Source organism: Ailuropoda melanoleuca, chromosome 1, assembly GCF_002007445.2.
Source record: "Ailuropoda melanoleuca isolate Jingjing chromosome 1, ASM200744v2, whole genome shotgun sequence".
Classification (NCBI taxonomy): domain Eukaryota; kingdom Metazoa; phylum Chordata; class Mammalia; order Carnivora; family Ursidae; genus Ailuropoda; species Ailuropoda melanoleuca.
Window position 1 is genome coordinate 66953936 of NC_048218.1, and position 24941 is coordinate 66978876.

The window sequence follows — 24941 nt, forward strand, 5'->3', positions numbered from 1 at the left end:
TTCATGACGCAGGCATCTGCCTTGCCCATGGATCTCCCACCGTGGAGTTAGGAACTGTATCCCTCTTCCAACCCAGCTTCTCCCATTCACCTTGAAGGCTGCTTTGTGTCCGTGTCTCTGTTTACCTAATGGCATATGAGAAGCTTTCACTCCCAGGATCCCGCTGGACTAAATCAGCCTTAAAGGGAATTCCCAAATGAGGCAGAAACTTTAGGAGACTCGCACCCTGAGAATGAAAGTGTAAATGGTTTAAAATGAATTTGGTGACCGGGCCATGACAGCTTATCTCAGGATGCTTAGGAGAATGTGCCTACCTTTTTTTGTTGTTTTTTACCAAGCGACAAAAGAATGTGACTCAGTCTTCCCAGAGCCCGCTTGCTCGTCAGAGACCCATAGGAAGAGCCTGCGTTTGACCCCAAGATATTCTTAGAGAGAGGCCAGCAAAAGCCTAGGGAGAGAGAGAGAAGGAAGAAGAAAGAAAAGCACAGAAAAAGGGAAAGCGGATGAGACAGGGAACCCTGGAAGAAACTGTTAAGTAGGTAATATAGAGACCCCAAGGGCTATTTCCCAGGCCCCCTGCACGGACGTGCTGTCCCCAGGCATCCACATGGAAGCAGCACTGGTGCTCACCCTTCACACCTCTCCCCTCACCACATCCTGCATTGCCCCCCAGCCAGCCTCTGCTACTGCCCCACAGCGGACTTCTCCGGAGACTGCCGGCTAGACAACTCAAACCAGTGAGCTCGCAGAGTGACTGCTTGGCCCACAGCGGGTACAGCTCTGAAACCAATCCTGATGTGTGGCTTTCCCCCCATACCAAGCTATTCTCCAGCACCAGCTGGTGTCCTCTAATCCAACTCAGTTCTGGTATTTCTATCTGGAAATAGTGTCAGATCCCACAGGTTAAGGGCTCGGTCCCCCAAGACTGCTCACCCCCTCCAACTTCAGATGTCAATCGCCGGGCCAGGTTGTCACCTGTGCTTCTGAGCAACTGGCTGTAAATCGGAGGTTCCCATGACACCCCCCTTGGCTTCCATTAATTGGCTAGAACGTGTCTCAAAATTCAGAGGAACACTTGACTTCCTAGATTACCACTATGTTTCAAAAGGATATAACCCAAGAGCAGCCAGTGGAAGAGATGCCTACGAGGGGAAAGCGTGTCGCTTCCATGCTCTCTCTAGGCCCACCACCCTCTCCAAATCTCCACGTGCCCACCAGCCTGGAAGCTCTTCAAACCTCATTCTTTTGGGATTTTATGAAGGCTTCATTATATAGGCATGATTGATGAAATCATTAGCCATTGGCAATTGACTCCATCTCTAGTCCCCATGTCTCCCCTGAAAGTTCCAACCCTCTAATCATGGTTGGTTCCCTGGCAACCAGACCCCAACCTTAGGTGCTTTCCAAAAGTCACCTTATTGACATAAACCCAGTCGTGTTTGAAAGGAGATTGTTATGAATATCCAGATACCCTTATCACTCTTATCTCTAAGGAAATCCCAAGGGTTTTAGGAGCCCTATGCCAGGGAATGGGGATAAAAGCCAAATATATATTTCTTACTATAAATCACAATAACACAACTGGCTATTCCACAACCCTGCTCTCTCTCTGCCCTGCCAGCTTTTTCCAGTTCCCCTTTGCTCCTGCTCAGACAGGCTGAGGGCAGAGCCATGGGTCTGCAGCCCAAACAGACATCAAACAGGAGAATAGAATATCAGCTTCTCCCCCACACTCTGGAAGCTCACACCCAACTCCCTCCTTTATGGGAAGGTAAGGAATCCCTTCCCATCTTAGATATGCCCTACTGTGACTCACAGACTCTCCCTTTGCCCCTCTACCCAGTCATTTCTATCACTGGGGGAACGAGGAGGTAAAATAGCTGGGATTATGGCAGGTGACAATTGGACCAGCTCTGAGCTCTTTTTTTTTTTTTAATCTAAAAAAATAGTCTTATAATTCAGCCTCTGAGCTATTACACAGGAGCAAGTGGGGTGCTGTGATGGGCAACACTGACAGCGGGGCCTCTGTGGTTGCCCTGGACTAAGTGCCACACTCACGCTGGACATAAGGCTGTCCGCCAGACTGGAGAAATGGATGATTTGGAGAAATCTGTCATTTTCTCTGGAACCATTTGCAGGGAGGTCCTGCTGCCATGTCAAGGACCAAGTCTTGTCTTTCACCTCCAATTTGCCTGAGATGCTGTGGGGATCCACATGGGTGGCCCCAACAGCTTTGTGCCAGGAAAAAAAAAAAAAAGCTAAGAGTTCCCAGATGTCACTTAACAGTTAGATAGCTAAAGGAAAGGTTACATTGTTTGTAGAAGCCAGCTGGGCCCCTGTGGAAGGCTGTAAGGTGTTGCCAAAGTCCGGATGAACATCTGTGGGGTGTCAGATGCCAGAGTTCTCAGCCTCAGAGTGAGGCAGACGGAAACTCATGCATCTCAGAAACGCTCGGGACACAGAACTTATTCTAGGCCCAGCTTAGGATGGGGCAGTTTGCTAACTAACTTCCAATAAGTTAGTTCTTAGATTTCTCAGCAATTCCGTTTGGAATCACTTTTTTTAGAACTGAAGCATCAAAATTTCCAAGCGAAAGTGTTTCATTTATGAGGGTCTTCTGAGGCTTCCAGCTTCCTTCCAGACTTTAAGGACGCAAGGCATGCCCAGCCTCAACCCTTTCTCTATGGTCTTACCCACCCCGCCTTCATTTTGTTTTCGGTAGAGGTAGAAGTGAAGTTGACCACAGTCTGGGTAAGGCTAGAAAGCTGCAGGCTGCTCCTGGTAGTTCCACTCAGTCGACAAAACGAGACAACCCCATAGGATACCACGTGGGCAGTCTTGGTTTGAAAGACCTGCAGGTGGAGGGTAAGAGGACTGTGACTTGTAAGTGGGGGGACAGTGGGTGCAGGGAGGGTGAAATGAACAAGCAGGTGGGCCTCAGTGGTCCCCATCCCTGAACTGCAGTTTCAACCATTTCAAACGCTGGGGATTTACTGAATTTCTGAAGCCCTGCCGTGGGACACGGGTGCCACTGAAGGGAAATACATACTTTTCGGGAGAACAGAAACTTGTTCCTGACCCAGTCCCCTTTGATGGTGAAAAGGGAAGAGGATGTTCCTGTCTCTAGACTGTCTAGATTCACAGTAGAAAACCATAAGCAGGTTTAGAAAAAAAGGAATTCTGTTCTTGAAATTAGAGTTCAGTAAAAGAACAGATTTCTTCTCTGTGGGGACGGGTTTTTTCACTTGCAAGACTGGCACTAACAGGTTCACGATCTGGGGGAAATAATTTCCGTACAGCGGGCTGAGCTGGGAGGCAGCCTGAAGACGAATCCTGTGCTTCCAGTGATCTGGGCAGAGTTGCAATCCCCCCACACTGCAGATGCCTGAGGACGGGCCAGGTAATCCGTCTTCCTGGAGGAGACTTAGGAAGGGCTCATCTTTCCCAGGAGCCTGCAGCTCTGGCACCGCGTGCCCAGTGGAGTAGGTGTGAGAGTAGCCAGGCTCTGGGAAGCTGGGCCCGGCTAGGAAGGAGAAATGCCACAGCTCACCAGACAGAACGGAGGGGCTGCCTGCCCGGGACACTGGCTACTGATCCATGGCCTTGGGACCAGGTCCGTTCAAGCTGCGGTTGGTGGTGCCACATGCAGAAGATACTCTGTCTGTGGCTTTGTCCATTGACAAGAGAAATGCCACTGATTTGGAGGCACGTCACTATCATTCCTCTGAATCCCATCTTCACTCTGGCCTAAGGGGTTCAATCCTGGGGGCTCTTGACATGGCTCAGAGCCATGAGAAGTGACCACCCACTACACTGCCCATGTCTCCTTGGAAATAGATGAACACCTGAGAATTCCACTCAGTCTTTACAGGTCTCTGCAGCTGAACATCTTCCTTATTTCTTCCACGGTAAGTGACACAGGTGACAGCCCAATTCCTGCCCATCAGCTGAGACAGCAAGCTGCTCCAGCTGGGCTGGGCCGAGGTGTGTCATGATGGCCAGGGCTGCCTGGCCCACCGGTGAGCCACTCTAGTTCTGGCCTGCCTTGTCAAGCCCCCAGGGGAGAAGTCTGGTCCCAGCTATTGAAAACTTTCTTAGAATCCCCTTGTCCTCAGATTTGGGTCCCAGTCATCAATTCCAGAATAACTAAAGTCTCACCCAACATTCTCTGACACAGACGTAACAGGCCAAGTGGAAGGGAAGTGACCATGCCTGACGTGGAGGCGACTAGGAAGCAGGGGTGGAGACTAAGAAAGAAGACAAAGAGTAAGAAACAAAACCCCTCAGAATGGGGGTCAGTGCCTATCTTTCCTGAGCCCCCCCCCCCACAGCCTGGCAGGGACAAACCTGGCAGGGTCCCGGGGCACATCCACCTTCGTGCTGCTCATGGCAATTGTTTTCCTTCCTCTGCTCCCAGGACCGGAAAGACGCCAGGCCTTGGCCTCCGAGCCCAGGGGCCTGCACCCCACACTGGCAACACCACGACTGCCTGCTGGGTGCCTTAGATCAGAGAGAGGCGTCTTTCTCCTCTGACTCAAGAATCTCCACACTTGAGCAGGGCATTTAGAAAGGCAGGGAAATTGTCCCTGAAATGTGCGGAGAGGCGGGAACACTCGGCTTCCTGCATGCGGCACACTGAGCAGAGGGAGAGAGGAAAGGTCTGCCACCGCAGGATCCAAGCTCCTGCCCAGGAAGGAGCCTTTCGCAGCCGCCTCCAGCAGGCCACCTGTCGGGCCTTCAGGAACACACGTGACACGTGAGATGACGCCTTCTCTCGCTTCTGGCAGCGGGAGGAAAAGACACTAGGTGAGAAGCTCTGCTTCTGCCCACTCAGGTCAGGAGAGGGTCAGAGCAAGACAAGGCCTGTCCCTTCCCCCCAAAGTACATCCGCAGAGCCCGCTTCTGCCTGGAATACACACACAGGAGCCAGCAGTTTGCCTTCGGAAAGCTAATTATTTCTTAATTACGCATCAGAGCAGGTGCGAGCCACCGCTGACCAGTGGGCGGAGTGGGTGCTGCCTCCCTCTGGCTCCGGACGGCCGGCGGGCAGGAGCCGGGCAGGGGTCGTGGGCCAGGGCCCACCTGCAGTGCCCGCGAAAGATGCGGACAGCCACTAACCTGCCGCGTGGGTTTCTGTGCAGTTTAGATGAGCTGATAATTGTGGACGCTTTTTATAAGCAGGAAGCACACCAAATGATTTTCAATGTGGGTGAAGGTCCCCTCAGGGAAGTTGGGAGGAAGAGTAAGAAAAGACAGCTTCTGGACCATGCATTTTCCATCTTCCCCACCTATCTTGTCGTCATGTTTCAGGGAAATCCTTGCTCTGTAGCTCAGCCCTGAAAGCTGCCCTCCCAAGCCCTGGTCTGGGCCAGCATTGGGAGAGCCAGCCCCCTCCAGCAGGGACAGCCAGGGAGGGTTCTGTCACCCAGACCGACGCAAGGCATTGAAATGGCCCTGCCGTAGAGGAGGGAAGGACCCGTCTGGAGGGGTCAAAGTCTGATTTCTCTGGATTCGAACCTGGGCCGCACCTTTGATCAATATTGATTCAAGCATTGCTAGAAATGTGAGACTTTCGTGGCAATGTGGGTCTCCTCTCTACAGAGCTAGTTCAAAAGCCAAGGTCTTACAGTAGTTTCTGCATGCTTGCTCTGTGGTTTTTCCATGCCTCTGCACCCTACTCCTTGTCCAAGGCTGAGACTCTCCCAAGGCACCACCTGCTCACAGCCCTGCCGAGACCCCAGAGCCGCAAGACCCTCAGACTCCATGCAAACATCGATTGCCGGTGGTCCTGCCTCCCAGGACCACACAGCAGATCCTTCCCCAGCGTGGCCACTCCGCCTGCGGGGCACCGAGCCCGGAGACACAGTGCTCTGCGCACCTGATACCATCCCGGAAATGGCGGGAGCCCACGGCAGCGATGCCGCAGCCACCTAAACAAGACCGTCCCCTGCCCTTCCCAGCCTCCTTGGCAAAAGGGAAGAGCCTTCCTTGCAGGACTCAGGCTGCCACTGGAAAGTCTACTTGAGTTTAACATCACGAGGGGCACCACGGACCCTAACGCCCTCCCTCAGTAACAGGCAAACCAGCTAAAAATCACCTGCAGAATCTTACCCTTCTGCGTGCGTCTGCGGATCAGCCAATATCGTATCTGTTTAAGAACTGCTATGTGCTGAGTAGTTCTGACTTTCGGAATCACATTAATGTTTTGCATACTTCAAGTCAAATCAGATCAACAAGGATGAGAGAAAAATTAGACTGCAAAGAGAAACAAGTCGGCCTAACTGTATTTCAAACGAATAACATAACCACACTGAAGGTGGGAAAAGAATGAACCAGAAGAACTTTTGAACATAGTTCTTTGTCTGTGTGCTCTCAGTCTAAAGACAAAAAGGACTACAAACACTAAATTCGAGATAGAAAGGGTTTTGGTGTTTTGTTTTGTTTTGTTTACAGGGGTAGGAGTTATCAATTCTAACTCCACTTTCTGTGAATTGTAGGACTGAGGAAAGAAGTAAATGTATATGAGAGAGAAGCTTCTCACTGTCGGAGAAGGGAGTTACAACTAAAGAAAGAGGGATGAGGGGAAGAATGACCCCTGGGGTGATGGAATGGAATGAGAAGTTTCCGTTTCAATTTGTGGGGTTTTTTTTAATGTTTTTTTATTATATTATGTTAGTCACCATACAGTACATCCCTGGTTTTTGATGTAAAGTTCGATGATTCATTAGTTGCGTATAACACCCAGTGCACCATGCAATACGTGCCCTCCTTACTACCCATCACTGGCCTATCCCATTCCTTCACCCCCCCTCACCTCTGAAGCCCTCAGTTTGTTTCCCAGAGTCCATAGTCTCTCATGCTCCATTCCCCCTTCTGATTTGTGGTTTTTAATATAGGTAGAAAAATACAGAACTGGATATGTGTGCGTGTGTGTCTACATTCCTTCTCTCTGCCCACCTGAAGGCTCTGTAAACAGACACCCCCGTAGCCATCAACAAACCTAGCACCCAGACCTTGGTCTTTTAATACCTTCCCTCACTTTCAGGAATCAAGACCCTTCCTTTGGAGAAATGGCTGATTCAGGGCTGGGGAAGAGAAAGTACAAAATGAGCCCGGAATATTTTGTGCCAGAAAGAAAGAAAGGGCTGCTAAAAAAAAAAAAAGAAAAAGAAAAAAAAAGGTGAGGCTATGACAATAGAACATAGGAGCCAGCTTGAAGGGGCCCCACTGGCCAACTCTGGGCTCATGCAAGCATCAAAATAATAATAGCAATAGGATATTTATGTAATAAAATAAGAATCTGAGTCCATACAGACATAAATAAATGAATAAATTAAAATGAGGAAGAAGGGAAATGCCTCTTTACGGAAGAACACCAACTAACGTCCGTAGAAGGAGTGATGGTGTCAGAAGAATCACCATTTTGCAGCCACCACAGCCATAACTGATTCTGTCCAGAATCATCCACGGCTGCTCATGCCAGTGGGTGAAAGGCTGATGAGGGACAGGGTATTTCCATAGTCTCAAAGTAGCCCCAACAAATTGTTTATTCATTACAAAGGGAAAATCAGTAACTTTAGAGTGGATTAACTTAGCAGACACCACCTTAAAAAGTAACCAAAGTTAGCATCACCAATAATGGGACAGACGGAAATCCTGTACCTTCTCGAGAAGAACACAACTATCGCTTCTAGGATATTTCCGCCAAAAATACAGATCTAATCGTGAGCGCTCATGTCCCAAACTCAGGGATATTCTACAAAATAACCGGCTTGTGTTTTTCAAAACATGTCATGAAAGACCAGGAAAGGCTAAGGAACAGTCGCAGATTAAAGAAGAGTAGAGACAGGATAACTAGGTGCAATGTGTCATCCTGGACCGGAGGCCCCGGGCCCGGGGAGAGATGCCATAGGATGTGAGGGATAACCAGCAAAACCGGAATGTGGAACCGAGGGCTAGGTAATAGGATGTACCAAAGTCACATTTCCTGATCTCGACAAATATACTCTGGCTAGGTAAAAGAAAATACTTGCTCTTAGGGGAAACACACACTGAAGAATTCATGGATTGGGGTACATGATGTGTACAAATTACCTTCAAATGGCTTAGGGGAAAAACAGAGAAAATATATTAGAATATATAGACAAACATATACACAAATGGAATAGAAACATACAGAGAGAACATACTAGGGATAAATCCAAAGGACAAAATGTTAACAAATGGTAAATCTGAGTCAAGAATATAGGGCATTCTTGGGCTTGGGCGCCTGGGTGGCTCAGCCGGGCGAGCGTCTGACTTTGGCTCAGGTCATGATCTCAGGATCCTGGGATCGAGCCCCACCCAGCACAGGCCACACAGGGGCTCTGCACTCAGTGGGGAGTCTGCTTCTGCCCCTCCCCCTGGCTTGTCCACTTGCTCTCATGCTCTGTCTCTCAAATAAATAAAATCTTAAACAAAACAAAACAAAAGAATATATGGGCATTCTTTGTTCTATTGCAACTTTCTATGACCGTGAAGTTTTAACAACATGGTAAAATTTTTAAAATACATAAATAATAAGTTCAACAAAAGCTATATTTTACGCAAGGAGCCCAGACACTTATTTAAAAAAAATAGCTTGTACGCTCTTGTGCCCAACACGAAACTGACTTTTACTAAATGTGAGCTAGCCGACTGAATGAATGAAACGCGCTTAGGAAATCATCAGGCACCTCTTTTACGAGGGCAGAAAAAGCACTTCTGTGCCTTCCAAGTTACCATAAAATGACAGAAAAGATGTGGGTTTTTTTTTTTTAAGTATAAAACTATACTTATAACTGGAAGGGAGAAAAGAACAAGGGCCACCAATAGATCAGACATTTGAGAAAATTCCTACACACGGGCTTGGAGGGGGAAGAAAAAGCGAAGGAGGGAGAAGCAGTGCAGCCGAGAGAGAAGAGCCGTCTTCCAAGGAACCTGAGAAGCTCCGAGTTCAGAGCCAGTTAGCAGTCCAGGGTGTGGACGTGGGCAGGGCATCCACTGGGCATCATGTGATCTTAAAGGCTTTTTCCTGTGTGTGTGGAAGTAACATATAGGGCGCTTACGGCACCCAAGGGGGGAGTGAGGAAAGGGTCTCTGTGTTTGCTCAGTTCCTACATCGTACATGGAAGTGATACAGCATTAACTCTAAATAAACTGTGGCAAGTTTGAAAGGTACACTTAATCCCTAGAGCAGCTGTTCTCAAACTGTCCGGTTTCAAGGCCCCTTTAAAATGATTGAGTGATGTGGAAATGTGGGGGTTCGGAACGAATGTCAAGAAAGAATTCTGAGATGTCTTCAGTGCAAAAAGATGGTTTTATTAAAGCATGGGGACAGGACCCGTGGGCAGAAAGAGCTGCACTGGGGTTGCAAGGGGTGGCAAGTACAGACTTTCAAGGTGGGACGGGGTTAGGGATAGCCCTAAGTTTCTAAGGAATTTGGAAATAAGGTTTCAAGGACCTTGAGGGGGTTAGCTATTGTTGGGAAAAGTCATTTATTGGGGCGCCTGGGTGGCTCAGTCGGTTAAGCATCTGCCTTCAGCTCAGGTCATGATCCCAGAGTCCTGGGATCAAGCCCCGCATCAGACTCCTTGCTCAGTGGGGAGTCTGCTTCTCCCTCACCTTCTGCCCCTCTCCTTGCTTATGTGCTCTGTCTCTCAAATAAATAAAGAAAATCTTCAAAAAAAAAAAGAGGAAAAATCATTTATTACTGTCTAGTAAAAACTTAGTAATGAAACCCTTCAGATGTGTATCGGTGGGCCATGTGCTTGGAGGATGATTGCTAGCATATATCTTGAGGAGTAGAGATAAAAGTTAGTTTGCAAAGGAATTTTTATATGTTAAAGTAGGCTTACAGGATCCTGGAGGTCAGGATAATGTTAAGCTAAGATTGCCTTCTCCCCTTAGCAAAGCAGTAACGTCAAGGCAGTTGAGTTCCTAGAAGAAGGTCACTCTGTTTCAAGGACTTGTCAGTGGGCTATAGGCAGTAAGGAGATTTAATTTTTTTTTTTTGTCTTTGTTTCCCACATCATTGAGGACCCCAAAGGGTTTTTGTTTATGTGTGTTATATCTATCAATATTTACCATATCAGAAATTTAAAGGGAAATATTTTAAAATATTCATCATTTAAATAGCATAGTAATAACCTCATTATCTGTTCAAATAAATGCCCTGTTCTCATGAAAAATAACTACTGTCCAAAACAAAAACATTTAATGAAAAGAGGCCTTGTTGTACGTTTTGCAGATGATTCTAATGTCTGGTCTGATAGAAGAGAGCTGGGTCTGCCTGTGTGCTCCTGCCTTCCATCTGCTCTAAGTATCGTTTTTCAAATACATGACAAAAAGTTGCCCTCCTGCAGTTCTACAGCGAGACAAGGCAAGAGTAATTTACAATCACTGGTTCATATGTGAAAAAATTACTGTCACCCAAAAGATGAGAATCACAAGACAGGGTGGCATACGACATAAGAAACAGCTTAGTTGAGCCTCCTGGGTGGCTCAGTTGGTTAAGCATCTGCCTTTGGCTCAGGTTATGATCCCAGGGTCCTGGGATCAAGTCCCATGTCAGTTCAAGCTTCCAGCTCAGTAGCGAGTCTGCTTCTCCCTCTCCCTCACCTTGCTCATGCACTCTCTCTCTCTCTCTCAAATAAATAAAATCTTTTGGGAGAGAGAGAGGGAGGGAGGGAGGGAAGGAAGGAAGGAAGGAAGGAAGGAAGGAAGGAAGGAAGGAAGGAAGGAAGGAAGGAAGGGTTGTAGTCACACAGGAGCCAGAAGAAAGAAAGGAACCATGAAAGAAATGAAGACCCTGTCGCTCAGAACAGCAAATCTTTAATGACTTAATATGACGTTTTCTTCTCTACAAGTCCAATTACATAACTTGGTGATTCAGTTAAACACACACATCTCACTGTTGTAAATGCTATTTCTGCATTTTAAATTTTATAGCCAACCACTACAAATGTGGACAATGTAAAAATAATAATCCAACTAACAAAAAAATGAGAAACAAAATGAAGAAATGGATGGAAGAGTAAACGTGCCAAGGCTTTTTTTTTTTTTTTTTCAGCTCAGGAAGCAATAAGTAAATGATTAATACATGGGTAACTTGGTCAAGAAATTGAGGTACAAATATACGACTTAAAGGAAATGAAAACCAGAAACCATAAGCAGTGAATGTCCCTGGAAAGGGTGGGTGAAGGCTTTTAATTTTATACCATTTTCAATCATTTGAATTGTTTTTTAGTGCACGCATGGAGTACTTCTGCGATAAAAATACTAACTTTTTTTATGTAAAGAAAAAATTATCACATTATTAGAAGTATTTTTAAAATAGAATGGGTTTTTGTGTTGACCTAGAGTTAGTAATCCTGTTTTTAACTCAACTTCATTTTTTTTCAGCACCAGGAGAAGCCCATAGTTTGAATCACAGTTTAAATGTGTTGGATGGATGGGATACTTAAAGAGAGTGAAGCCTTTCATAAAATTAATGTCTGTTCTTACAATGTGTGTATCTTTTAAGAGAAATTATAATTTGGTTTTGCTTTGTGTTGCTCTTGACTGATAATTACCTAAAATAAACAGGGAAAATTACTGAGTCGGGGCGTTCTGCTTTAAGTTAAATTCTGTAAACACTGGGATTCACGTTAGAGCAAATTTCTCATCTGCATCAGACATACCATTAGTGAGGGCTGTGTGGCCCCCACCACCTTGCAGTTCATCAGAAAGCACCTAAGTCCTATAACTGCTTACAGGGACTGTTTAGGAAAAGCACACGGATTTTTTTTTTACATAGACCAGGGGTTTTTACACCACTATCTTTTTCTTTCTTTATGCCTGTGAAGAAGAAAACAGTCACACACCAAACTAAAAACAAAGGAAATGTAAATAGGACCTTTCTCCTGGGAAGTGGAAACATTATCTTCTTGGAAATGCACCAAAGCCTGCAAAGGTGTTACCTGTGGAAGACTTTTGCCAAACTAACCGAAAGCGCACCACCATCACTACAATCGCCGTAGTCCTTTGATTAGATATTAAAACTCAGAAAAAAAATGTTAAGAAACAGATTCTTTTATACTTGATAATGATTGAAGAGCAAAAAAGATAATTATACTTGGGTATGTATATTTCTTTAAATCTTACTACAATTATTTAATATTGTTCTGTGAATATAGAAGCATCCCGTGTTTAAATTGTTATCCCGATGAAACACTTTCTGGTCAGAGAAAGGATGAGAGGAATGGAAAAATAATCATCCCATAGGAAGTCAAGACGTTCCACCAGGCCAGACCAGGGTGTAAGCACCACCTAGTGGCACCTTCCTCAAATTACAAGAATAGTGCTTCAGTGTCAGTAGGATTCTCCTTGCAAGCCCCAATCTATTAAAAGATGGCAAGGACTGTGTTTTTTCTGTATCTGGCCAGGGATAAAAGGTACCCTAAGAAGTTTTAAAGTCTCCTAGCCAATCCATTCACAGCTAGGCAGAATGTATCAATCATGTTTTTTTTTTCTTTTCTATATCTTATATTATAACATCTTAAAAATCTTGCGTGCTGAAGAAAGATTGACCTCCACCCCCCACCCCAGGATTAACCAATTCTTAGAGACTGGCCAGGAGGGCTGGCCAGGAGCATGTCTTTCATATGCAAACCAACTAATTCTGAGTCTGTCCCCCAAATCACCCCTTTCTATGTAATCCTCACATGCCAAGCCAATGTTTCCCCTGCCTAGACCATCCCAGGGCCAGGCAGTAGGCAACTAGAGAACACCCCTATAGGCCGAAGCCCACCACAACTATTCCAACCAGCCAATCGAAAACTCCCTTGCCCCGCTTTTCCCATGGAAAGCCCAATAAAGCTGTGGCTTAGGCTGTCCCCTTGCTCCTGCTCCTGCCTCTTGACCAGAACCTGATGCTTCCCCTGTGGCCGTGAGTGGCATGGGATCCCCACCCCACTTCTTTTGGGAAATTAAAGTAGTAAATTCCTTCAACGTCATTGGCCTCTTCACGTCATCACTCAACCCCCTCCATAAATGAAGGTCCTGCGGGTACAAATGAGGCGGGATCTCACTTAATTCATTTCAGTGAAGAGTCACTTTCACTCCAGTTTCAAGGACGCCTTCATTCATAAAATGCCTCCATTCCCCTTTTTACAAACAGGCAGCATTTTTGGTTCAACTGTCATTTGGGGAGTTGTGAACAGGGCTATAAAACAGAAAGGGAGAACAACAAAGAGGAGGGAGCAGGAAGGGTGACTATGTCCACACGAAAGCCTCAGACTCAACCCTGAGCCTCAGACTCAACCCTGAGAACCAGTTGTGCCCCTTCTTCTCTCCCAGATTCCACGACCATAAGCCTCTTCCCTTCTGCCATCTCCAAAAGTTGGTTCTGTCCAGAAAAAGGTGGTGGCTTGGCAGTGAAGCTTGGCAAGTGAAGACCCTTCACCTGCATGGAGTCCCTTCCAAAGATTATACCTAATTTTGTATGTATAATTTGTACCTTTTAACTAAAGACAACCTCTGAATTCAGCCAAGTTTCACATTCTACAAAAACTGGGAGGGAGGGAGGGATCATGGTCCAGGGACCCCTGATGTGAGTTCTTCTCTTCCATCCAAGCATTCCAGGCCTCAGTTTCTGTAAAAGGAGGGGCTAACAGGGCAGTTTTGTCTTTTTTCTTTTTCTTTCTTTCTTTCTTTCTTTGAGTAAAGCAATAGAAGTTTATTAATTGAGGATACAGAAAAAACTCACAAGAGTGTGAGGGGTCCGGATAGGGTTGCCAGCAAGGGCCGTTAGGGTTGGTCTTTATAGAAAGCTAACCAGAAAACTTAGACCCTTTTAACCCATCTCTATTGATAACACCTTCAGTGGTTTACTTCCTTTTTAGGGGCTGGTTATTCTTTGTTGGTCACAGGTGCTTATTATAAAGACACGCACCCCACACGCCTAGCCTGGGGGAGGGTGGTCTTTTTTTTTAAGATTTTATTTTTCATTTATTTGAGAGTGAGAGCGCACACAAGTGGGGGGGCGTTGGGGAAGGCGGGGAGAGGGACAAGGAGACTCCCCACTGAGCAGGAAGCCCGACAATGTGGGGCTCTATCCCAGGACCCCAGAATCATGACCTGACCCAAAGGCAGACACTTAACCAATTGAGCGCCCAGGCACCCCAGGGTGGTTTTATCTGAAGTTCCCTTTATTCTGAAGTTCTCTACATACTAATACAGCAATACCCTATAACCTCCCATGTGGCCACCAAGGCTCATGTTGCACATTGGCTTTTAAAGATTCCAAACCAGGCCTGGCAAATGCATGGCAAATTCGGTTCTTAACGGTACCCTGGCTAATGGGGGCACAGAAAACAAGTGCAAAGCTTTTGCAATGAAGCCTGACACCGGCGCGCAAAACAATATTATAACCTAGAGACAGGATACATTAAACTCAATCGCGAGCTGTATTACCAGTCACACTTGTGGTTCCAGCCTATCTCTGCCACTCTTCGCATGTGTCCTAGGACAGGTCGTTCAACACCTCTGGCCTTGTTTCTTGACATGCTGCACAAGGGGGCTGGGCCAGAGGTTTCTCAGGGCCCCTCTGCCTCTCTTGCTGGTGCTACACCTCCCTGTTCGCCCGTGTCCCACAGCTTGACCAGACCCTCTTCTTTACTCTCACCATCCTAAGCTAACCTAGGGAAGCCACTGAACTGAGGAAGAGAGCAAGGGATGAGAGGACAGAGAAGGGAAAGGGAGGGCAAGGAAGTCAGGCAATGCTGGGGCCCGGTCGGGGCCAGCGTGCCTCACCCCCTGGAAGCCAGCCTGGAAGCACGTCCTCCCACACGTAGGCCAGCAGCCGCGGCTCTACCGGGGCACCGACTTGCTGGGTGTGCATCGGGCTCTTTTCCCGCATGATTAGCTCACGCCAGCCAGACTTCAGCACCCAGATTTCCTAGAAAGGGGTCCTCATGGCCTCCCTCCTGCAGGAGCCAGGTTTTCGGAAGAAGGCTAGACAGGGAAGAAAGACTACAAGTCCTTTATACGAGCTAATCTGCAGCTTTGGGTGACTTGTTTACAGCCCATTGCATGACCCAGCTTCCCTTTAGGCTTCTCTGGAGACCATCCAACGCTGGGAGAAGGGAGACAAGAACCTCAGATTAGTTGGAGGCATTCCTTATTCCATAGTAATTAAGAGATTTCAGGTTTGTTTGGGTGGGGTTTTTTTAGATTTTTTTTTTTTAAGATTTTATTTATTTGAGAGAGAGAGAGCAAGAGCGAGAGCACAGGCAGGGGCAGCAGCAGAGGGAGAGTGAGAAGCAGGCTCCCCACTGAGCAGGGAGCCCAACTCGGGGCTTGACCCCCAGGACTCCGGGATGATAACCTAAGCTGAAGGCAGATGCTAACCGACTGAGCCATCCAGGTGCCCCGAGATTTCAGTTTTAAGATCTCCAGCTAGAGATATTGTTGGGGATCCCGGCAATCATATGCACTCAGTAAATACCTGGTAAGCGGAGCTGGATTTCCTCACTATTCCTAATGCTAAAGGTGCTTGATCTTGCTGGACAACAGACTTCACCCAGCACGTCGACCTGCCATCTCTCCCTGCAGGCTATCTGCTTTCTCCTGCCGGCTTAACCTTCCTGACACCCCATATCCGCCACCACAGTCCTCTCTGTCCAGGGACTGGCGGGGACAAGCATGGGGTATAAGGCTGTCAGCCTTCCACTGCCCTCCCTCCGGCTCCAGCGGCTCCTTGGCTTCCCGGGCCCGTGCTTCACAAACAGTGTGCTCTACTGGGCTTCAGCGAGAAGTCTGCGTCCGCCAGCCGCTGAACACACACAGTATTTACGGCTCGCCATGTGACAGGCTCTGGGCCCGATCCTTCCACATACGGCGTAAAAGCCTGAAAATCAGGTACTCCGTCCCGATCTCACAGTTGTGGAAGCAGACAGGGAGCCCTGAATAACTTGCCAAGGCCCCAGCACATCCAATGGCATAGTCAAAATTTGGAACCCAGCCTATCAGGTTGAAGTCCACCGCCGAACCACACCTCACGTTAGCCAAGTGCCCGAGAACAGGGCGTCCCCAAGCAAGACTCGTTCCTGCCAGAGGCTCCCCAGGTTCTCAAACACACGCGCGCACATGCACACACACACACACACACACATTCTCAAGCCACTCTGCACCCATCTAGGTCTAGAAAGTGTCCCACCCTCCTCAGTGGACACCCGCCCAGCAGGTTGTCCCGGACAAGGTACCACATTCTGGTTTCAGCCATTGGAATAATCCTGGATTTGGGACTTAGGTCTTGGCTGTGCTGAGTCCTGCATCGGCTCCCCACTGAACTTTCTGTTTACTTCTATCACTACAATATGGAACAAATACAGACGCCTCACCTTAGTTTTATTATTAGCCAACATTTACTGGCTTCTTACTATGAACCAAGCACTATACTGAATATTTACATGAATTATCTCTCTAAGATTTTATTTTTATTTATTTGAGAGAGAAAGCGTGAGCTCGAATTATCTCTTTTAATCTTGTAACTCCCTAGGGTAACTTGTATTACTGCAGCCATCTTACAGGTGAGGAAATAGAAACTTCCCTAAGTTCAATAACTTGTACCAAGGTCACAAAGTGTGACAGTCAGCACCCTTGACCACCACACTATTACAGCCTCTTCTCAGCTGGTCCACTTAGTACTGATCAACACACACACACACACACACACACACACACACAGAGAGAGCTACTCCCTCTGATCTCAAGACAATTAAAGCAGAACCAAGAACCCACCCACTCACCTCTCCACCTCACTCACACGCATCCCCACTCCGGCCAGATTTCTTGAGAGCTACTTTCCGGTCACAGTGACTAAGAGAAGAGCAGATCCGAACCAAAGGATCTGGCATGGGGCTGCTTTCTTATTCTTGTGTTCTCAAAGCTCTTAGCAGAATGCCTGACTCCCAAGGCTAGAATAAAGGTAGAAGAAGGTTCAGGAAACTTCTGGAGGGCCAGCCACTCCCAGAGGTCAGCTTCATACATGTTAACAACCCAAACTGCTACCTGTTCTCCACGCAGGCCTCTGATTTACCATCTGAATGGCTCTGCTCCACCACCAGGGCGGGGGGCAAAGAGCAGAAAGGATTAAAGCTGAGGCCTTGCCAACAAGCACACCTGGGTTCCAAATGGCTCTGCTTTTTCATCTGTCCCACCCAAATTATCCTATTCCCTCCAGAATGTGGTTGTGCAGATTAAGTGAGGTGAGGCAACATTAAACGCTCATTCCGTAGGAAGTGCCCCCCGCCGAACCTGGGCCGTGGTTCCTAGGTTCACCACGTGTACGCTCTACTTCCACGATACTTGAGCACCCACTGCCAACGGCAGCCCAGTGGGCAGCCCCGTGGGCTCCACAAACAGAACGAGCACTAACGGAGCGCCTCCTACATGCTGGGCACGACGGCAGGCACCGAAGACCTGGATAAGGAGTTCACGGCCTCCGGGGAGATAGGAAAGAAACAGCTTGTTTCCACGCCACACAGTAAGTGCAGGGGGGAGAGCCTGCAGCTCGAGCAGGGGAGCTGAGATCACGGGAGGCCCTGGGGGCCGGGATGAGGAGTTGGAGCTGAATTCTGAGGGCAGGGAGAAGCCACTGAGGGGCTTTAAGCAAAGGAGGTGAATGCACAGATTTATGCTTTAGGAAAGGATCATTTAAGCAGCGATGTGGAGAAAGAAGTTAGGAGGGTAGGGGCACCTGGGTGGCTCAGTCAGTTAAGTGTCTGACTTCAGGTCATGATCTCAGGGTCCTGGGATGGAACCCCGCATCAGGCTTCCTGCTCAGCTGGAAGTCGGCTTCTCCCTTCCCCCCTGCCCCTCCCCCTGCCCCTCCCCCTGCCTGTGCTTTCTCTCTCTCTCTCTCAAATAAATAAACAAAATCTTTAAAAATTAAAAAAAAAAAAAAAGAAGTTAGGAGGTTATGAATCACCCAAACCAAAAATGGTGCCCCGGACAAAACAGTGCAGGGAGACAGAGGAAAGGGGTGGGTTTCAAATGTGTGTAGACAGTGAACAGCAAAGGCCTTGATGGGGAGCACTGTCCGCTCCCTCCGTGTTGAGAGAGAGGTAATACCGGGGCCTTGCATCCACCACAGTTTTAAAAGCAAGCCTCTCTTGTGGCAACTGAACTTGCATTTGGCGATCTACCGCTTGTGGATTCGGTTAGTCAACTAACAGACGTCGTCCACTTACACGCCAGGCGCTGCCTTGGGTACTTGGAGGGTCCGGGGACCAATCAGCTGAGTGGGACGTATCAGCAAGGACCACCGAAGGGGAAAGCCACAAGCACGGTGCCTGGAGAATGCAGTGTGGGCACAAAGAAGATGCAGGCTGGAAAGTGCGGCAGGGTCAGCCTGTGCAGGGCCACGGCTAAGGCGTTGAACTCTAGGTGGTGGCCACAGGGAGCCACTGAAGGTTTACAACGTGGGAGAGAGGGTTGCAGCTGAGCCTCCACAGGTCCCTCTCACAGACGGAACCAAGAATGTCTAACCTGTCTCTTTTTTGGGGCTCCTGGGGACAAGAGCCTCAAGTTTTCCATCTGGGTATCTTTTTCATGCCTATCACAGCAGCCATTATTTCGGAAGTGGCCCACAAATAACACGTGTAAACACTCATGTGCAGTCTCACGCAGCCAAAGAAAACACATGGGAGATATGGTGAGAAGCTGGTCAAGCTAAATAAAACGTAAGACCCGTGATTAACCAAGGCCTCTCTACGGGTCCTCGGCCACACTAAGAACAGGGCCACGGGCCTTTCCACCCAGGAGAGAACAGCTCTGGGTGGGCATGCTGAAACAGCTTTGACGAGCTATGCCAAGTCTCCAGTCCCTCACTCCTCAGCAGCATGGAAACTTCCAGGGCTGGGTGTGAGGAGCAGAGTATGAGTGGGCTACAGCCCAGGGCCTGCCTGGGAGAAGAGGGGCAGGACCTTGTGCTGGGTACTCCCCACCTGCCGGCCACCATGCTGCATTTTCCCCATGTACCTGTAAACCTGAAGAGGGAGCAACTGGCCCGTTTGGATTCCCCCACCCACTTAGAACCCCATCTGCCTCACCGGCCTCTGTGCTTTGGTTCCGGACACCCAGGTTCTGGAGCCTGCTCTCTTGCAATCGTGTGAGGCCTTGAGTTGATTCTCCCCCCTCTCGGCAGGCTCATTCCTCCCTTTATGCCAGAAACCCTCCTGCCCTTCTCTACGAAGTATGAGAGAAATCCAAGGGACAGTGAAAACTGCAAGGCTCAGTGATCCTTCACCAGCAAAGACTGGTGCAGTTTCCTGATAAACACCGAAGCACGGCATTTTACCTTTTAAGGGGTTCTCTGTATTTCTGCAGAGGGCCACTTCAATTCCATAGCTGTGTTGGATATTTACTATAACTAATGATCAACAGGGGAAGGAGAAAAGAAAAAAGAACCTGCAGCCATCAGGAAATCCAGAAATCCATTTTGATGTGGAAAACCAAGGCAGAAGAAAATTATTAAGTTTTCTTACTACACCCCGTTAACAAGTCCTTGAAACAGGCAGAGTGACATTCCCCTAGGGACTCAGCTGCCTCGGTGTTAATACCTTGCTAAGGGCAGAAGACAATCCTAGCTCAAACCTCCACCCCCCAGGATCCTGTAAGTCTACTTTAACATGTAAAAATCCCTTTAGAAATTTCCTTTATTTCTAAACCCCCCAAGATACGTGTTGGCGATCAACACCCCCTCAAGCCTACAGCCCACCCCATGTATGGTGGGTATATATCTGAAGGGTCTCATGACTAAGGTTTTATTAGATGGTAATAAATGACCTTTCCTTTCCCAATGATAGCTAGCCTCCGCAAGGTCCTGGAAACCTTGCTTGCATATTCCTTAGAAACTATCCCTAACTCCCTCCCAGCTGGAAAGTGCATAATGAGCCACTCCTCATGATCCCAGTGCAGCTCTTTCAGCCCGCAGGTCCTGTCCCCGTGCTTTAATAAAACCACCTTTCTGCTCCAAAGATGTCTCAAGAATTCTTTCTTGGCCATCGGCTTCAAACCCTAATGTCTCTCCTTTGTCACATTTGGCTTCAGCATATATGAGTTACTCAGAAATAAATTTACCTTCTTACACTGGTTTGATTCAATAGTAAAAGGAGTTTAGATTATGTGAGTCCTCACTCTGTTCATGGAAAGCCTCCATGGCTTACCACGGGAGGGATGCCCAGGATTCAAAATCCACTACAAACAATACCAAAGATTTTCTGCACGCAGATGGTTAGCAGTTGGCCATCATAGTTTCTTGATTAAGTCAGAATACCAAAATAAACTTCTGAGATAATTACCTTTAAAATAGGGTACTGTAATGTGTCCATTCCACTCCCTGTCTGGTGACCCCTTGTTCCCTCCCCGACCCCCACACCACACAAGCCTACCTGCTGGGCTGCCTCATGGAAGAGTTCCTGCACTGGAGACATCCAGTCCGTTCTCTTGGAAATGGGGTCCCGGCGGTCTGGGTGGAAAGACCCCTCTGGAAGGTAAACACCATCCCTGGTCAGGCTGGCTCCTCTTCCCTCCATCCTTATGGTCCATCCTTCCTGTATACACCAGACACAGCCCTGACTGATGAAGGGACCTTGTTCTGCCTCATCTGGAAATAGCCCCTTCTTCTTCGGACTCAGATATACCCCCCACGGCCTTCAGAAGCTCCCTGTGCTCCAACCTTTCTGTCCTAGAGCCACGGCGGCCCCCGGACTTCTTTCCCTGAGCACCTTCAGTATGGGGGTCCGAGGCAGCGGCTGCCCGGTCCTTGAAGACCCAGTTGGACACTCCTCTCCCACCGCCGTGAACCCCTCTGTCCACCGCAAGGGCATCACTGGTTCATTAGAACTGGCTGCAGGTGGGGAGTGAATGTAGCTGGACCATGAGCAGAGGGGGAGAGGGGAGTTGACGTTCTTTTGGGGGTCCCCTCTGGAGCAGGGCCAGAAGGGGTGGGGAATGGAGGGCAGGTAAAGAAAAAGGACTGAGCATCGTCATCAGGGCTCGGTTCTCCTCCGACGAGCAGTCTTCCCTTGGCACCGGAGCCAGCTTTCCTTGGGGCAGGGACCTTGTGCGCCGCTTCTGTGCCCCCTTCCCCCAGCATAGGGATGGGACAGAGACAGGGCTCTGGACACACTGGAAGGAGGAGGAAAGGGAGAGTGAGGGGAGGGGTATGCGGGCAGAGATTGTCCTGTGAGAAGAACGTGACCAATGCCGGCAGCCAGCGAAGGCGAGGAAGGGAAAGCGCCCCGAGGAGTATTCTAAGGAAAAGGGTTGGGGGTTGGGGGGCAGAAAGACTGCAAGGATTTGGCGGGCTGCGGAGACGGAGCAGGGTGCGAGGGGGACCCGGGAAGGTCCCCGCGCCTCTCGGCCCGCTGCCCACGCGCAGACCAGCAGGTCCTGATGGAGGACCCCCGCAGCTCCGGCTCTTGGTCTGCGGAAAAGAACCCCCAGGTTCCGAAGCCGGAGCCCTGACCCCTTCACGTCTCGGTCAGCTCCCATTTCGGCGAACTCCACATGGAGCAGCCCCACACCTGGCTCTCGGGACCCTGGGGAGAACCCACCAGCCCTCTTCTGGGCTGGACGGGAGACGCGCGCGTGTCCGGGTCCCCGAGGACAGACGCGCGGGGGCACACACGCACCAGGGGACTCTGGCCCGGGAAAGACGGGGATTACCTGAGCAGGTGGCGGCGCCTGGCCCCCGTACTACAGGACAGTGCTCCTCCGGAGATAGGAGCGGTCCGCAAGACCACCTCGTGCACTCCCCGCCCACCAGCCCCATCCACCCTCACCTGCTCCGGGGCCGGTGAGCTCCTAGCGCTGGGCTCGCCCCGTCCCCGCCCCGCCGCCACGTGGCTGCCCAGGTGTGCGTTGCACGGGTCCCAGCTGTCCCGCGGGAGAGGCGGGTCCCCCCCGGGCTCCGTCACCCCAGCCACGCCTGCACGCACGGGCCTCGGGGCCAGGTGGAGAGGGAGGGACTGCAGAGATTTCCCTCCCCGGGGGTCGGGCCCACACACCTAGCGCCGCCCAGGAGGGCTCCGAGCTCCGGGACAGAGCTGCCAGGCCTGGGCGGAGGGGACGGCAATCTGGACCCCCGGCCGGGTTACGGGGAGAGCGGGGGCTCCAGTAGCCCCCAGACTTGAATCCACCAGCCACTGCCTCTGCAGCCCTCGGCCCATTCAATGCCACCAGCTGAGGTGCCCCGTCCTGGGAAATGGGACAGGACGCTAACCTATTCACTGCGGTTCTAAGGAATAGGAGTCCAACCCTGCACACAAGAGTGACAAAGGTCAGGGAGCCAGAGAGCCCGCAACTTCCACACTGGCCCCGTGGCCCCCTGGGCGGGTGCAGAAGCCTCTGGGCAGGAGAGGAGACTGCACTCTGGGGATCCCCAAGTGCGGCTGGCTACCCCATCAGGTGACTCGAAGGAAGTGGAATTCTTTTGCCCTCACCACCTTTAGCAAGACTCAGAACTGGCCTTCCCTAGGAAGTGAAGTCAGATTTCCAGGGCCCCAGCTTGCAGAAAAAAACTGAATTAACATACAGAGAGATTAAATTATCTCCATTTCCAATCTGGCATATATCCTAATCCTTAAATAAATTGCTAGGCTTCCATGTGGGCTTCTGAAAACAGGAGGGCAGCTGGGAGTACTTCCCACGCCCACATGAGCCTTTGTGTGAAAATCCCTAAAAATAGAGGTTGTTCTTTTAAAAACAAAAGGGAAGGCAAAGCCATGGGAACACTGACAGAGCCCCAACATCTCCTGCTCCAGTAAAGGGTTTTTTTTGGCGTGGAAAGATATATAACATAAAATGAGCCATTTTGGCCATTTTTAAAAGTACAATTCAGTGACATTATTACCTTCACTTTGTTGTGCAACCATCACTGCTATCTTTTTTGTCACCCCAAACAGAACCTCTGCACCCATTAAGCAATAACTCCCCACCCCCCCTTCCCCAGCCCGTGATAACCTTTAATCTACTTCCTATCTCTATGCATTTGCTTCTTCAAGATATTTCCTAGAAGCAGAATCACACAATATTTGTCTTTCTGCGTCTGGTTTATTTCACTAAGTATGTCCTCAGGGTTCATTCATGTTGTAGAATGTGTCAGAACTTCATTCCCAGCAAAGACGTTTTTTAATTACCCTTCTCTGCAAGAGGGAAGACTCCCAGAATAAATTACACATTAGCCAGCTGTAAACAAAGGATGGATAGGTGGGCAGGATGACACTGTCAGATTATTGCAATCGACTATATATCCATGCATTACATCTGTATGTCCAGTAGACTCATCTTTATTATTCCCTTTGGGATCACACATGACACTTTTTTTTTTTGGCCCCAAGTCAGTTTCCTGTTTGCCCTCATCTTCTGATGAGCTGCCCTCTAAGTGTCTGTGTGAACTTTGAAGAATCCACATTCAATTCCATATCAGCCTGAATTAGAAACATTAGAAAAGGAAATCCACACCACTGTTCATAACCACCTACTCTCTGCCACTCATTACTTTCTAAATGAGAAGTTCCCTTCAAAGCTTATAAGCATTTTCAGACCTAAGAACAGATGTTTGTTTCTTTTCCTCGTGTTAAAGCGAGAGAAACCCAACCATTTGCAAAGAAAAAAAAATTTGCCCTGACAAATTCTAGATTTTTAATTAGATATTTTTTCTTACAATGAGCACATCATTTTTAGAATCTGAAAAATTGATGAATAAGAAAATCAAAAGACAAACAATGTGGGGCAGACTCTATTTTCCAAAGATGGTTGCACTAACATTTCCCATCTCATATGCTCTTACAATACAACATTAACATTCCTTCCAAAAGAGATGGGGTCTATATTCCTACCCTTGAGCCTGAACGGACCTTTGTGAGTGCCTCAGCCCATAGTAGGAATAGAAGCGACACCACTTGACTTCCTAGATTAAATATAAAAGCAGTAGGCAGTCCATCTGGCTTCTTTGCTCGTGGAGCACTTTATGCTTGGAATTCAGCCACCACGTTGTAAGGAAGTCTGGACCACATGGGGAGGCCACATGTGGGCGTTCCCACCAGTAGACATGTGAGACCACCTCCAGATGATTCCAGTCCCCAGCTTCAGGTTCTTCCAGCTGAGGTCCCGGACATTATAGAGCAAAGACAAGCTGTCCTTGCTGTGCTCTGTCTGAATTCCTGACCACAGAAACCATGAGACATAATAAATTATTGTTCTTTTAAGTCACAAGGTCTTGGGGTACTTGTTACTCAGCAATAGATAGTGAATACATAATGCAACCAACCTAGGTAAAAATGGGTTATTTTTATTCATTTCACTGTTACATAAAAAAAATCATAATGTTGTTCTTAAACTCACTTCTTTTCCATTCAGTAGCAACTCCAACTCAAGTTGAAGTTCGCAATAGAGAAGTTGTTGCTCTGTGGCTCTGACCCCGCTTAGCCGCTGAGGAAGCGCCTTCATCTCTTTCCCTTCCAGTGGTTGGTGCTGAGAATTGCTCTCTGTGTGAAGGCTGAAAAGTGACCTCATTTGTCATAAAGTCTGAACCCTGAGGAAGGATCAGAGCTTGGACAAAGTCAACCAAAATAGAAATGTAAAAAGACGTTGAAAACATTAAATTGTGACGTCAATATGTATATACACAAAATTACCACACAGCCTAGTACCAGAACTGGAACCAGAGTCGGAAGGGTCCCAGGAGGGGGAGTCAAGTCTGGGGTCATCTCCCCAGGCTGTACTTTACAATCACCTGGGGTGGTTTCAGAAAACAACAGTACCCAGGTCTGGGGTGGAGCCTGGGCATCAGCATTTTCTCTTAATTTCTCAGGTGATTCTAAGATGCAGCCAAGGTTGAAAACCCTGTAATGTCCAGCTCAGTAGTTTTGGCA

At 48.6% G+C, this 24941-nt stretch overlaps 1 protein-coding gene across 2 annotated transcripts in view; it reads right to left on the minus strand.

Moving 5' to 3' along the window:
* The window catches only part of SLC12A8 (solute carrier family 12 member 8), a 135912-nt gene extending 113951 nt beyond the window's left edge, over positions 1 to 21961 (minus strand). The window contains exons 1-2 of one of the 2 annotated variants that reach the window (XM_034659809.1): positions 21849 to 21961; positions 20454 to 20548 (exon numbers count right to left, since the gene is read on the minus strand). In XM_034659809.1, coding sequence (XP_034515700.1) covers positions 20454 to 20495 — 42 coding nt within the window. In that variant the 5' untranslated portion in view covers positions 20496 to 20548; positions 21849 to 21961. Of the gene's footprint in view, positions 1 to 20453; positions 20549 to 21732 lie in introns of both variants that reach the window. The other variant, XM_034659805.1, reaches the window with a different exon arrangement.
* Positions 21962 to 24941: the final 2980 nt, after the last annotated feature.